Source organism: Anser cygnoides, chromosome Z, assembly GCF_040182565.1.
Source record: "Anser cygnoides isolate HZ-2024a breed goose chromosome Z, Taihu_goose_T2T_genome, whole genome shotgun sequence".
Lineage (NCBI taxonomy): Eukaryota > Metazoa > Chordata > Aves > Anseriformes > Anatidae > Anser > Anser cygnoides.
Window position 1 is genome coordinate 81,559,534 of NC_089912.1, and position 13,802 is coordinate 81,573,335.

The 13,802-nt window shown below is 39.8% G+C and overlaps 1 protein-coding gene across 1 annotated transcript in view; it reads right to left on the minus strand.

Moving 5' to 3' along the window:
- PGM5 (phosphoglucomutase 5) overlaps positions 1-13,802 on the minus strand; it is an 85,285-nt gene that overhangs the window by 13,912 nt on the left and 57,571 nt on the right. The window contains exons 8-10 of the mRNA XM_048051707.2: positions 9,969-10,104; positions 8,884-9,067; positions 3,001-3,135 (exon numbers count right to left, since the gene is read on the minus strand). Coding sequence (XP_047907664.1) covers positions 3,001-3,135; positions 8,884-9,067; positions 9,969-10,104 — 455 coding nt within the window. The remainder of the gene's footprint in view (positions 1-3,000; positions 3,136-8,883; positions 9,068-9,968; positions 10,105-13,802) is intronic.

Genomic DNA, 13,802 nt, shown 5'->3' on the forward strand with positions numbered 1-13,802 from the left:
AATTTCAGCTCCCCCCAGTGGTGCTAGTTCCTGCCTGAGCAACTCCATGGGTGTGCCCATCTCCAGACCCACCTTTGGATCTGCAAAATATCTGGAGAAACTGAAGCACTTTTACACTTCTGATAGACAATTGTTTAATAACATAAAAAGAAACTCACTAATTTTATGGTAGGAATCTGATAAAGAAACAATGCCAAACATTCCCTTAGGGTTCAAAAGGATTTCATAACACTTATCATAGAATCACAGAATGGCTTGGGTTGGAAGGGACCTTAAAGATCATCTAACTCCAATCTCCCTGCCACAGGCAGGGATGTACTTATGTTTGTGGAAATTTGCATTTGCATTCTAGTCATTAATACGAAACTATATGGGACTTCAAATACAGGCTTTTTATTTATTATGAGCTAAAAGCTTATCCATTCTTTCATTACACATCCTCAGTCCTCTCTTGTTTTATTTCATAACATGTGGATGAGATGGAAAAATCTGAGAGGTGGATACATAATTTATATTACTAATTGGTTTAGCTGTCTTCTGGATTGTAATGAAACTTACTCTCAACCTTCTGTCTTCCTAGGAAAGAGTCTGGTTGTGATGTAAGATAATTCTTGGACAGCTGCAAGTCTTTCCCTTACAAGGAATCCCTACACTGTTTAGACTCAGGCATCCATACTTCCTAAGTATACTCTCCTTGCAAGGAATGCCTGGGATACCCTAAGCAAGTGATCGCCAGACAACCTGCCTGAAAATTAATTAAATTTTTAAAATATATAACTCAGAATACAACACTTACAAAAACTGAGTGAAAAAAATAAAAAACCTCTTGAAGGACTAAAACTCATTCCTCAGCTCTTATCACTCAGACATCTCAGCCCTTGAAATTCCTGTTGTGTTAGCTATTACATAAACATGTACTAAAACTGCTAGTCCTGCCTCAGAATGTCATCACACAATTAGGAAAATTATCTACAAGCACAGAAAACAGAGGTTGGAGTGTTGAGTGTTCCTTGTGATTCCAGATGAAAACCTGTGGCGATTGCTATAATTGGGAAGTGTGTTACATATACACTCACTTCAAATGAATTAAATATAAAAAAACATTCTGTCAATGTGATGTGTGAAGAAGTTTCTTCTTCCCCATTCCAGCAGTTATGAGCAGAGGGGGACTCTCCTCTCCAGAAGTCTGTCAGAAAGTCATCAGTTTGCTCTGACAGCACCCGTGATAAAACTAACCTTCAGACCCTACTGCAAAGAAGTATCCCTAATGTCCCAATGGATTCAGAGAGCTGCACCGAGGGCAGAATCGGGCATAGATTAGTTACCTGCATGGCAGGGCTGAAGGAAGACTTATGGAAGAGTCAAGCTGGGGGTGACAGAAGGAGATGGAAGCATCACGAACAAGACAGATACTGTCAGGAGGCTGCAAAGGCTGGCTGCTCCCTCAGTGCCAGGGACAGCAACATAGGCTGGCAGGGCAGGGCTCAGGTCCACATTACCCAAATCAGGCAAGCATGACAGACACAGAAATTGTGCCAAGGTTCAACTGACAGCCCAGATCAACAGACAAGCTGATGGCAATGAGACAGGTCCAAGGTCAAACTGGGAATTCAATCCACAAGTCAGGTCCACTGATTGCCAGCAGGACCACAGTGACAAGTTCTAGGTCAAGCCAAGAGACACTTGGATAGAAACTTTTCTTGGACAGAAAACCTGTAACTGCTGGATTAATGCTCCTTAATCTGGAAAATGGACCTCACACTAGAGGAGCTACAAAGGAAGCAAGGCACATCTGATTCTACAGGCTGAGGTGATGCATGAAATTGTTTGGAATTGTATGAAAACAAGTAGCTGTCAAGGAAAAAGCTGAGATGCAGAACACATGCCCTCTCCTCTCTAAGAGCCCTGAAACTACTCAAGGCACCTAAAGCTTCACTACTATTCCCACCAGCATAAAATGGGTCCATCTAAACCAGTATCCTGTCTGAGAGTGGCACACTGGATACTTAGAGTACAAGAACAGAACAAGTATTAAGCAACCCTTCCACAGCACATATTCAAGTATCCAACAATCTCTTGCTAGGAACTGACTTGGCAGTTACATCTGCAGCTCTGCTTCATGTCCCAGCAAATCAGTTTTAAGCAGCTCCATTTTCATCATCCCAACCTGCTTATTCTTTTTCTAGACCATCTCCAGATGCGAGCAGCCTATCAGTGGTTGCAGTGCAATTAAGTAGGTCTGCGAAACCTTTCAGAGCAAAAAGGACACCCTCTATGCTTCTTCCACAGGCCATGAATGAGAGTCGAGTCACGCTAGCACAAGTGACAGTACATAGTAAAATCCAGGACTAACCCAGGACTTCTATGATTATGAGTTTAGTAAATTACATAGATGTGAAAAGATAGCATTAAAAGACTTGAATAAAGCCAATATACCCTTCAAAGTTAAGGCAATATTTGGTGCTTTAGATGTCACTGTCTTTCTGGCATTCCACTTAAACCACTAACACATGCATTTTAAACAAAAAATGGGATTTCTCTGGGTGTGATATTTTCTAGAGTTGTCTGGACTGACTGACTGAATGCATGAATATTCACATAGCACTTCTTTCCTTTTTACTCTTTGGCTCTCTGCTTCAATGATCCTCACTGAATTGATGATTTCCAAAATATCTTCTTTCCAAATTATCCTATTTTCAAAATATCCTTTTACACTTCAATCTGTATCATTATAACTAATGTAAATTCTTCAGTCTCTCATTGTATCCCTGATATTTCCTTTCCAAGATCAAGAAGCAGCTTTCCCAAACGAAACACAGATCTAGTGATGCTTCCTGAGCACTTTTAGCAGTTTTGGCACAATGCTCAGGTATTTTGCGTTTAGCACTTCACAAAACAATAGTGATAGTGTATTTCAGGCTCCTACGGGCATCTGCTGGACTTCCAGACAATTACAAATGGCCAATTTTTACAGGTCTTATTACAGTGTTATTACATTACCTGTGGTTCCTTATTGTGTTGGCTAGGATCCTTCTCATAACTCTCTGCATAGATCCGGAGAGTAGCTCTCACATGGCTAGAAGCACTCATTCTGAAGATGAGCCTGGAAGCATCTGAAAAAATAATCCGCAAGCCCTATGGGAGAAGAATAAGTGGCACATATGTAAGTTGGCAATACCTTTTACAGATGTACTGTGTTTACATGGCAAGGTTTCAGTAGTGGGGGACTTCTGTGAGAAGAGTCCAGAAGCTGCCCCATGTTAGATAAGGGCCAGTTTCAGCCGGCTCCAAAGGGACCCACTGCTGGCCAGAACTGAGCCAATACGTGATGTTGTTTATGCCTCTGTGAGAGCAGATTTAAGAAAGGGAAAAAAACAAACAAACAAACAAACAAAAAAAAACCGCTAGGCAACAGCAGCTGGGAGAGAGAGAGGAGTGAGAAGCAGCCCTGCAGCCCCCCAGGTGAGTGCAGCAGGAGGGCAGGAGGTGCCCCAGGCACTCAGCAGCAGTTCCCCTGCGGCCTGTGGAGAGGCCCCTGGTGGAGCAGGCTGTCCCCCTGCAGCCCATGGGTCCCACACGGAGCAGATCTCCACGCTGCAGCCCGTGGAGGAGCCCCCGGTGCAGCAGGTGGATGTGGCCACTGTGGAGCAGAGGAGACAAAGCATTAGGGACACAGCCACCATTCCCCATCCCCCTGTGCTACTTGGCAGGAGGAGGTAGGAGAGGGTGGATGTGGGGAAGGTGTTTCAAGTTTGTTTTCTTTGTTTCTCACTTCTCTAGCTTGTTAATAACAGGCAATACATTTCCCTAATCTCCCTGTGCTGAGTCTGTTTTGCCCGTGACGATAACTGTTGAGTGATCTCCCCTTGAGCCCTTTGTATCGTATTTTCTCCCCCTTTCCCTTTGAGAAGGGAAAGTGAGAGAGTGGCTGTGGTGGAGCTCGGCTGCTCACCTGAGTAAAACCACCACAACAAATCACAGTTTACTGCCCTAAAATAAAACGTGAAAGGAAGAGTCATTTGGATGCAATTCCACTTTCTCTATAACTTTGGACAACTCATTTATTACTTTCTTCCCTTCTCAAGAACAGAAATGATCTTGTCTTTTCCCTCCCACTCCTCGTAACAAGGGTTTTTTTTACTGTTGTTTTTAATTTCTTTCAATGATTTGTTCTTGTTCTGTTTGCTAGAGCAAAAAATCAATGGTCTGAGAAATATTTATATGATCAGCAAAGTGTTAGAAGCAGCTGCAGGAGCAAAAAAACATTGGTAGTGAAAACAAAAGACAATATCAGTTCCCTTATAGACCACGCAGCTAGGTTTGATTACAAGGATTTCAACAAAAGTCTGTGAAACAGTTCAGAAACTTAACCTATGGTGTTAATTTCAAGTATACTAATTAACACACAATAACTGCATGTAGAATAAAAATGATTTATTATTAATTCAACAGGAATTTGCTTTTTGCTTCCATCTTCATCTCTTTTTCTTTACTCCTTCCTGCTTTCATACTGTATGTATGAACACATTCTTCCACAGACTACAGACAATGTACCTGGTTCCACAGTCAACAGATTTTCTGTACAGGAGGGCCATAAAGTAAGCAAGAAGGTCAGACAGATAAACTTGCTCGCACTAAAACTAAAGGACTAAATTGAACCGTTAAATAGTTGCAGTGTTTTAATACTCTACTAATTCTGCACTACCACACATCCTAGTTCCCTTTCTCTAAATAGTACCCCTAGGCCAAATGCCACCTCTGTTCTACTACTGAACTTTATTTCCCGTTTTAGTCCTGCTGTTGGCAAATGCCTAGTGCAGAAATTGAGATCCTTGCTAATTTTAAGGGGCAGCAAACCACTCAAAAATGAAAGACGAGAATTAAAGTATTTTATTCTTCCATTTTTATCAGCAGCTTGAGAAGACTCTGATGTTATCAACACAGTGCTTCAGCATTCTAAAATACAGGTGGAAAACCTTTGTTTTCTCAGATATATGTCAAAATATCTTCAGCCCTGTATAAAGTACTTTCTGGCTGATAGTACCCATTAACACTAGGGAATACGAAAATATCACACGTGGATAAAGGGTTGGCTCAGATGGCCTAAGAGATATTATCCATCTCTAAGTTTGGTGATAACATGAACCTCTTTTTCACTGGTACGAGAGTAATATAAATTAATTTTAACATGCACCAGCACTTTGAATGGTAATCAAACATAGGACCAGCATCTCAAAGTATGTAACATTAATATCAAATAGCTTTAAGAAGGAAGGGAGTGCAACACATGCACAAACTGAAACCGTAACTATCATGAGCATGTGAACGTCTTCCTATTCAATTACTAAGTGGACTTTCTGTATGTTCCTGGCAGACCAAGCCACCCCCACAACGACATGACTAGCAACACCAACTTGAATACTCTTCCACATACTCCCTGTTTATCTGTCAATAATAACAATAACACATTGTTACTTCTCTTAGAACATGAGATTCTGAAGTCTCACCACTCACTAACTTAAGGTCTTTTGGAACAAAAAGGGTTTATAAACACTCCCCATAACTCTGCCTTTAACTTTATGATGCCAAAATATTCCACCAAACTACAGCATCTGTAGCCACTTCGATGGTTTTATGGTATTTGGGATTTTTGTGTAACATACACACACACACGACCAGCATTCAGACAGTTCACTGTACTATTTCTGAGCTTGTTACTTTCTCCATTTCACATTTCTCAGGGACACATGACCAACGGTATTGATTTTTACACAGGAGTGATGACAGCTGATTATTTGTATATAAGACTACAATTCCTGCCGTACAACTTAAAATAGTCTGGCAAAAGGGAATTATAGAAACACAGAGGCTGTGTTAAAAACAACAATCTTCTAAGTGCCAGGCAGAAATTATATGGTAGGGAAAAATGAAAGAGTAGCACACTGAAAAGTACACAGGACAGAAACTTGCACTTTTAATAAGATAGGGCACACTATTTGTCACAAACATATTTTCTTGTGGAAACTGATAAGTTTTTTTTCCGGGAGAAAGCATGTGAAAATGTTCAGTACAGCTCCCACACTGGACATCTGCAGATATTTATTCTAGGCAAATTAGGCCTGCTAATGGATATTAATGAGCTGTGTGGAAACACTGAAACAAAATTATGTTCCATGGTTAACTCACTGGCTTGGAAGGTAGTATGACAGACAGAGCTTTACAGGGATTTCTCCCTTCTGCATTATAATCTGGTTAAGCACCAAATTTATTAGGATCTGCGAAGCACCCATAAAACTAAACTTAATGCATATTGTACTATGTAAATTTGGTTTATAGCAGTCTGGTTGTGTGGTTTTTTTGTTTTTTGTTTTTTTTTTTTCAGTTAGCATTTTCATATTTAAATAAGTAAGAATTAACCAGGATAGTAAGTTAGGATGAACAAGACTAAGTAGCAAACTTAAAGCAAAATGGCTTAGGATTTTGAAAACCATTATTAAAGTATAACAGAAGAATATGCAACACCAGTAGAAAATATAGCATATCAGTAATATATTAAACAGAGACACGTACATAAATTAAGTGCATGTAAAATAGCTACATCTTTCTTCAAAATACTGTGGTTATCATAATTTCTATTCATCCCTCTATGGACCCTTGAGTGTCTCCAAGGCATAGCAGACCACCATTCTGATAGGAAATACCTTATTGCTGGTACAGGATTGAAATAATCATTCTGAACAGAAAAGAATTTTTGCCTTATCTCCGGAGTTACATGAAACAACTTTCTTCCAGCTTTTCCAATGCCTTTTTCCTGACTCTTGCTTAAACAACAACCAAAATAAAAAAAAAAAAAAAAGAAAGACTGTATGCAGAGCCTTTTGAATCCTAAATCTAACAAAGGAGCAAGAAAACATTAAAATTTAAATGATAAAGCTCAGGAGTTTTATTCTGTGCATCTCAGAATATGATAGGTCTCTAAAAAGAGCCCAAAGTTAATCATTATAATGGGCAACTTCTACTTCTGGTCCTTCTAATTCAAATTTCACAGACAAATGCAACTGGTCCTGTTTCTGGATTGCAGGATCCTCAGGAGCATCACTGTTATGTGCTAATGTTTGTGCAAAGGCTCACACAATAAGACTTCAAAAATGAAAAGAGTCTTCAAGAACAGCAGAATGTTTAGTTTTATACCTTATTGCACTGTGATAAACAATATTCATGGGTTTCAATAGTCAGAATAAATTAGAACTTACAGTCTGGGTGTATTATTATCTGCCTTTTTTGTTGTTGCTGTGTTTGTTTTCTGTTGCTGTGTCTGTTTTTGCTGTTTATTAACACTGATTTATTAGTATGAGGCCAGCTTCTCATTCATGAGAAGTTGCGTAGTTACACTGAATATAAATGTCTCTTCACGTACTGCTGGGGAACAAAACTTTGAACGGGCTCCTGAAGACACAGCTTGAAAATCTACATGAAACTCATAACAGTCACAATGAGGCATCTGTATTTACACAAGAGAAAGCCACCTGAGGAAAATGGCAGCAGGAACTGTTGTTTCATTTGTACAGATTAATGGCCTTTCTTATTTTATTGTGCTTAGAGAATCCCACTGAGGCTGCAGACACACAGAGCTAGGAATGTAACCTTGTATGAAGACAATCTGGTTGAACTGTACTCTCAATAACTGAGTGCTTTTGCCTATGAAAACATATGCTTTCTGGTTTTATGGACTCAGAGTCCATCTAAAAACATGCCAAGTCATGCTTCTCTATTTGTGTTACATTGTGATTTGATTAGCAATTACATTGCAATTTAGGGCAGGGCTTTGGATGCAAAGTAAGGGAAAGAAAAATACGCTAAACATTTACTAGCTATTTTTTAAAAGAACAAGGGCCACAAGCCTGCTGTGCCCATAATTTTCCAGTGGACTTGGATATGACAATATCCTCGTGTATTGTTTCAGCAGCAAAAAGCGCAAAGAGAATAGCTCACTGGCAGGTGGGCTGCTTATATTATCTGGATGCAATGATGAATGGAAACTATAAAGATGCTGAGCAGAATGGCATGACAATAGCTTTAATGGCTCGTAATATCATTTGTAAGGGTCCAGTCAGGTCAAGTAATTTACAAACCACAGAAACTAGGACAATAAAAATAAACAGCATAAAGTTTAAAACATTTAAATATGAGCCACAGTTCATATTCAAGATGTTTTAATAAACATTTAACCAGGCAACAGTACATCGTTAGTTTTTAGTACGTCATGAAACACTGAAGGTTTAGTTTGAGTTGCAAAACTCGATAGCCAAGGAATCTTACAGACTACAGTCAGCCCAGAAAGACCAAAGAAGCAGTCATTTTGGCTAGAGAAGTCAAACATGCCCGCATATGGTACAATCTACTTAAGTCTTCTGCATGCTGTTGGCCACAAGAGAATAATGTGCCTTGTGCACATAATGCAAATACTGTGCGACACTGAGAGCAAGAAAATTTGACCTTTTTTTTTTTTTTTTTTAAGTGTAGATTTCAGATAGAAAATAGGAAAAGCAAAGACTGTCTTTCTACAGGACACTTTCCATTGTTCAGGAAAGGGAACCCTCACTATACTTGCATTGCTGTCAACAGGGACTCAATGCCTTGCTACATTCCCAGTGACACTACAGCTGGCCTCCATCTATGCACAGCAAGGGCAAGCTAAACCAGAGGTATATTATCTTATCCTGTCTGAGCTAATCTTAAGTAGGAAATATGGTATCTATCAGAGCAAAGAAATCACCATCCTATAAATAAATGGTGAGGCTTGTCACCTGAATGTTAGAAACAACATTTTAAGAGACATGTTGAAAGCTCCAAAACTTAGCTACTCCATCACTACAGCCATACCTGTCTTTTGGTCACAGTGCCATCCACAGGATCTATGTACTCAAAGCTGTCTGTTCTTTCCACACTGTAGATATTGTTGCCCACAGCAAACTGCTGATGGCTGAATGATTTGTCAGTGATCAAAGCTTCGAGGTCTCTCATTATGAAATACGCTGTTCTGGGCTCCAATGCTTCATAATCAAACCTTTCATATATACAAGAAAAGTAGAAGTAAAAAGTAAGTCCTGAACAGCTTAGGAAAAAAAAAAAAAAAAAAAAAACCTCGGTATGTGCACAGTTAGCAATTTACTGCTTACTTCAAAAATTAGAGGTGGACCGTTGAAGTACTTCATTGCAAATCAAACTAGCACATGCATGCAGTTCTGTGCAACCTGCCCATGATGTGCGAGTACCACAGTTCTACACTGGCCACTTAACTCTGAGGCAAAAGAAACCATTTAGAAAATGCATGATCTCTAAAGTAACACAGAAAACACAATCAATACACAGACAGCCTTCTGAAATTAAGGACACAATCAGCCCAGTGCTCAAAAGAAACTGAAATAGATGAAATTTTGCTAAAATTTTTGACCAATAGCTGTGGGCAGAAGATGTTCCAGATATGTTAACTCCTCTGGATTAACTATATTCTGAAAAAAAAAAAAAAGAGAGAGGCAGAGACTAAGATAAAATACGTATCACGTAAACACCAGTTAGAATTCACCTTTCCAAGACCTTAATAAAAATGAGTAAACATCTGGATCTTTGGAAGAGTTCTCCCCTCTTGGACAACAGTCCAAGTTGTCACAAAAACATTTTCATGTGGAAGCACAGACAGAAACAAATACATGAGTAAATTGTGCTGAGATTTTGATATTTTTCAATACCATGTAGCTAACTACTCCCATGGATTCCACATGTAAGTAATTTGAATATTCCAGCATTTGATGTCAGAAAAATCAATTATCCATACACTGTAAGTGACATATACACACTGCTCCTTCAGTAAGTAATTAAGCTCTCCTTTCTCAACAGAAAAAAAACTGCATACAGAACAATGGTAATCTGTGGCAGATTTTCATCGTGCAGACATAGCAAACACCCACCTGCAGTAGTAGTGCCGGCCAAATTTTGCCCAATGATCCCTGACAATCTCCTCGACACTTTGCTTTCGAGCTGCTAGGATTGAAAGCCAGACTAGCACAGCCCATAGTCCATCTTTCTCTCGAAGATGATCAGACCCTAAGGAGAGAGATGTAAAGCACATTATTTGCTATCACTGCCTATCAGAAAACAAGGTAAGGAGGCTGGGCAAATGTCTCATTCAACTTGTATGTCACCTAACAGTAATCTGTAAGGTAGTAATCTCCACAACTATGGGAGCTCCCAGACGGACAAGCAGAACTAATGTTTAAAATGTGATTCATTTACATACGACAAAGTCTGTGCTTCTAAGGTTAAATAAAAAAGATACTCAAGTACTTGGATAAAAGTAGTAGTAGCAGTAAAACATTTTTAATCATTGCTCCCGCTCACAGCCATGCAGGGTATTTTCACACCTCTGGTACCCTTTCCTAGAACTGGGCCAGATATGCAAACTCTTGGCCATGAAGCAGAATGTTCTGAGTTACATGAGTCAAGTTCAACTGCATCTCCTTATTTGCACAGACGTTCATCATCAAGCCATGGAGAAAGAATTTTCCTGTTTCATAAAGAATGAAGATTTCCAGAATGTTCATGACCTCCCACCAGGAAAAAAAAGAAAAAAAAAAGAAAAAAAAAAAAGGATCATGATGAGCATGATAAAATAAGTCTGGGGGAAAAAAAAAAGTAGAAAATAACACTTTTTCCCCTTTCTGCATTTCTCTATACCTCTCAGTGATAAAACTGTTTGAACGCTCAGACCTAACTCCTTTCCTAGCTTTTTATTTATGAAGACAGAAATTGATACAACAGTAGAGACTGAGAACAATTTTGGACTACCCCCAAAGGATTTAACACATGCTCTGAGACGTAGGAGGCACAAGTTCAAGTCTACTGTCTGAATTCAAACAAGCATGGACTTGAACTTGCACTTCCCATGTCCAAAACCAAAATGCCAACTTGGAATAATGACCTGCTCTGCAATAGATACGTAACATATCTCATACCTTGACTAGAAACATTTCTATGAAGCTAAACTCTACCTGTTAAAACAAGAATGCAAAAGGTTTCAATAATCAGTGCAATAATCAGCGTTTTCTAACAAAGGAGTATTTCATAGGAAAGGTCTTGGCCACTTCAGCTAATGCCCTCTACTTTTGGAAAATTTAGAGCAAATTTTTGAGGCAATCTGTACCTAAACCAGATTACAAAAATTCATAACAAAGCATGCATTACTAATAATTAATATAAAGTAAGATCTCAGACACCTGATGCTCAGTAGATATGGAAGATGACTACTTAAGCTAATAAACTCAAAAAGCTTGACTAGACAGGTTAAATCTGTGGCCATTACTCTAGCATAATAATGCTAGATTTGGCTGAAGTTTGTTAGCTGTACTGTTATCATTTTTTGTCTAGTCACACAATACAGAAACCCTGGGTACAAAGTAAACACATTAAATCACAAGTTTTGTTTCCTCCATCAATTACTGACAAATCAGTGGCAACCAGTTAGACTATCCGTGTCCCTTGAAATTACTTAGCAAAAATCCTTCACAGAGAAATCTAAACAGATTTAGTTTCAAAACCTGCTGCATGATGTATCCTCCTTCATCAAACACAAAAACCTTGTTGCAAGACTGCTTTTCAGTTTTACTGAATAGCCTGAAAGTTCTGTACACTCATTTGTTAAAATGGCTGTGTTTTCCTACTGGCAGCAAACCTGGATCCCATAATATAAATTGATACACTGAAGCTATTAGTCCTGTGAAAAGTCAAGAGAAAATTAAAGACATATAAGGAAAACAGTAAGACCTGCATGGAGCCACCGTGATTCCTGGGCTTCACTCTTGACATCTATCTTCCAGTCACTGCTGCTGCCTTCAACTTGCAGTCCCTCTTCTTGAGAGACAGCAGCAGTCAGGCTAACAGAGGCTATTCATACGAATTTGCTAAGAGCCCATCATTCTGGGCTTGCCACAGCTCTGCCTGCCACTTAGGCTCACTTGCTTTCATTCACCCCTGGGGTGTAGACCCTCAGCCCCCTGAATCTAACAAAAAAAACAATCAAAAAAAAAAGACCACAAGGTTAACTACGTGTAAATGACTATTTCAGCACTATACTAGAGCTGTATAAAATAATTATTGAAGAGTTTTTAAGGGAAAAAATGTTTCTAGAAAGCACAACAAAAAAGACGTGAAGATTATGCTTGTGTCTGTGAGTTTGGTAACACAGAAAACAGGGACATTGAATAGCACAGATGGATTTAAAAACTGAGACAGACAGTAATGTTCCTTCATGTTTGCAAAGTAGCTGTCACGATACTGAGAATACTTCGTTTCTCCTCTTTTTAATCTGCCTTGGTCTGTAGTCTGTGAGCTCTCTGCAACAAGAACAGTCTCCTAATACAATGCCTAGAGCAATCGGCTGGTCCTCTAGCAGCTGCTATAAAAACAGCAAGAGCTTACTGTGTTCCCTGGTTCAGAGCCTCCGGGCGCTATCAAAGCATGGAGTGCCAACTAATCAGAAGAAAAAGGGCAGGGTTATTTATGAGCTCTCAGAGCTTTGCAAATAGCTTCAGATAAAAAAGGAAAACAAATGTCCCTCCAGAGGAAGTCAGCCCTTCAGATAATCAGGTCCTCAGCTCTTCTACTCCCTTGTCATGATAACACGCTAGGTCAGCTGAAGGATGCCTTCCACAGAAACACCAACATTAAGACCTACAGATAATAAAGTCATCTTTGCTCATACGCAAAGCAGATGGCATGGTCATGATCAATTTTACTTTAGCCAAGAGTCTGTCCCCGACAATGCTGCCGGTGCAGGTTTCTGCCACTACCACCAAAAGAGAGATCTGGAAGAGAGCTGTCACTTCCCCCCATTGTCTGCATTCCTTGTCATGTCACCAGTTGTCGGGTCACCACAGGGTCTGGGGCTCCATGGGGACCAGAAGCAGCTTGGCAGGGCCCATGTCTGGGCAGGACAGGAGTGTGGGGAGCTGGAGCCCAGCCCTGCTGTGGTGTTGCTGGGGCAGGGGCTGATATGGGGTCCTAGGCCCTGAGGAGGGCCAGGGAGCCCTGAGAGGCTGTGCATAGCCCTGGTAACTGTGAGCATGCCCCACCATGGCTGTTCCTTTCCTTCTTAAACTTCCTTGCTCTTCTTTTGGTCATTCATCCTTAGCACAGGAAAAGTCAATTTTGCCTAAAAAGTCATCTCTATTGCTGATATTACCAGTAACTTAAATTGCTTACGTATCTCCACAGATACTAGCAACAAGTGGAGACATGGTATTGAGCCAAACACCTGGATAATTTGTTCTAATGTAAGCAATCATTTATTCTCCTATTGTATAATGCCCTGCAGACTACAAGCCATCAAATCATGTAGTGAAAAATAGATTATTTAGTCAGCAAAATGATCAATATATCAAGACTTCTGTGCAAAGGTCTGAACTAAACACCAAAGAAGAGATGCATTTTGATTTAACAAACAGTTTGAGCATGTTTCATTGAACCAAAACGGTCCAATGAAACATGGAGTGAAGAATTTTTGGAAAGGTCTCTGTCATGCTCCAAGCCTTGTTCTGGCATGGCTTAAGCTTATAAATCTCTACGAAGAAGGATGAGTGTACACATGTATCATCCTTCTGATCCATTTAGCAGCTTTGGCATGTACTGTGTCCTTGTGTGTCCTTCAGGACAACAGACAGACTGATGTTTCTCTGGAAAGAGAAAGCATTGAACAAAAGCAATCCAGAGGCAAAAGTCTCGATGGAGAAACCTGGAAACCACACAAC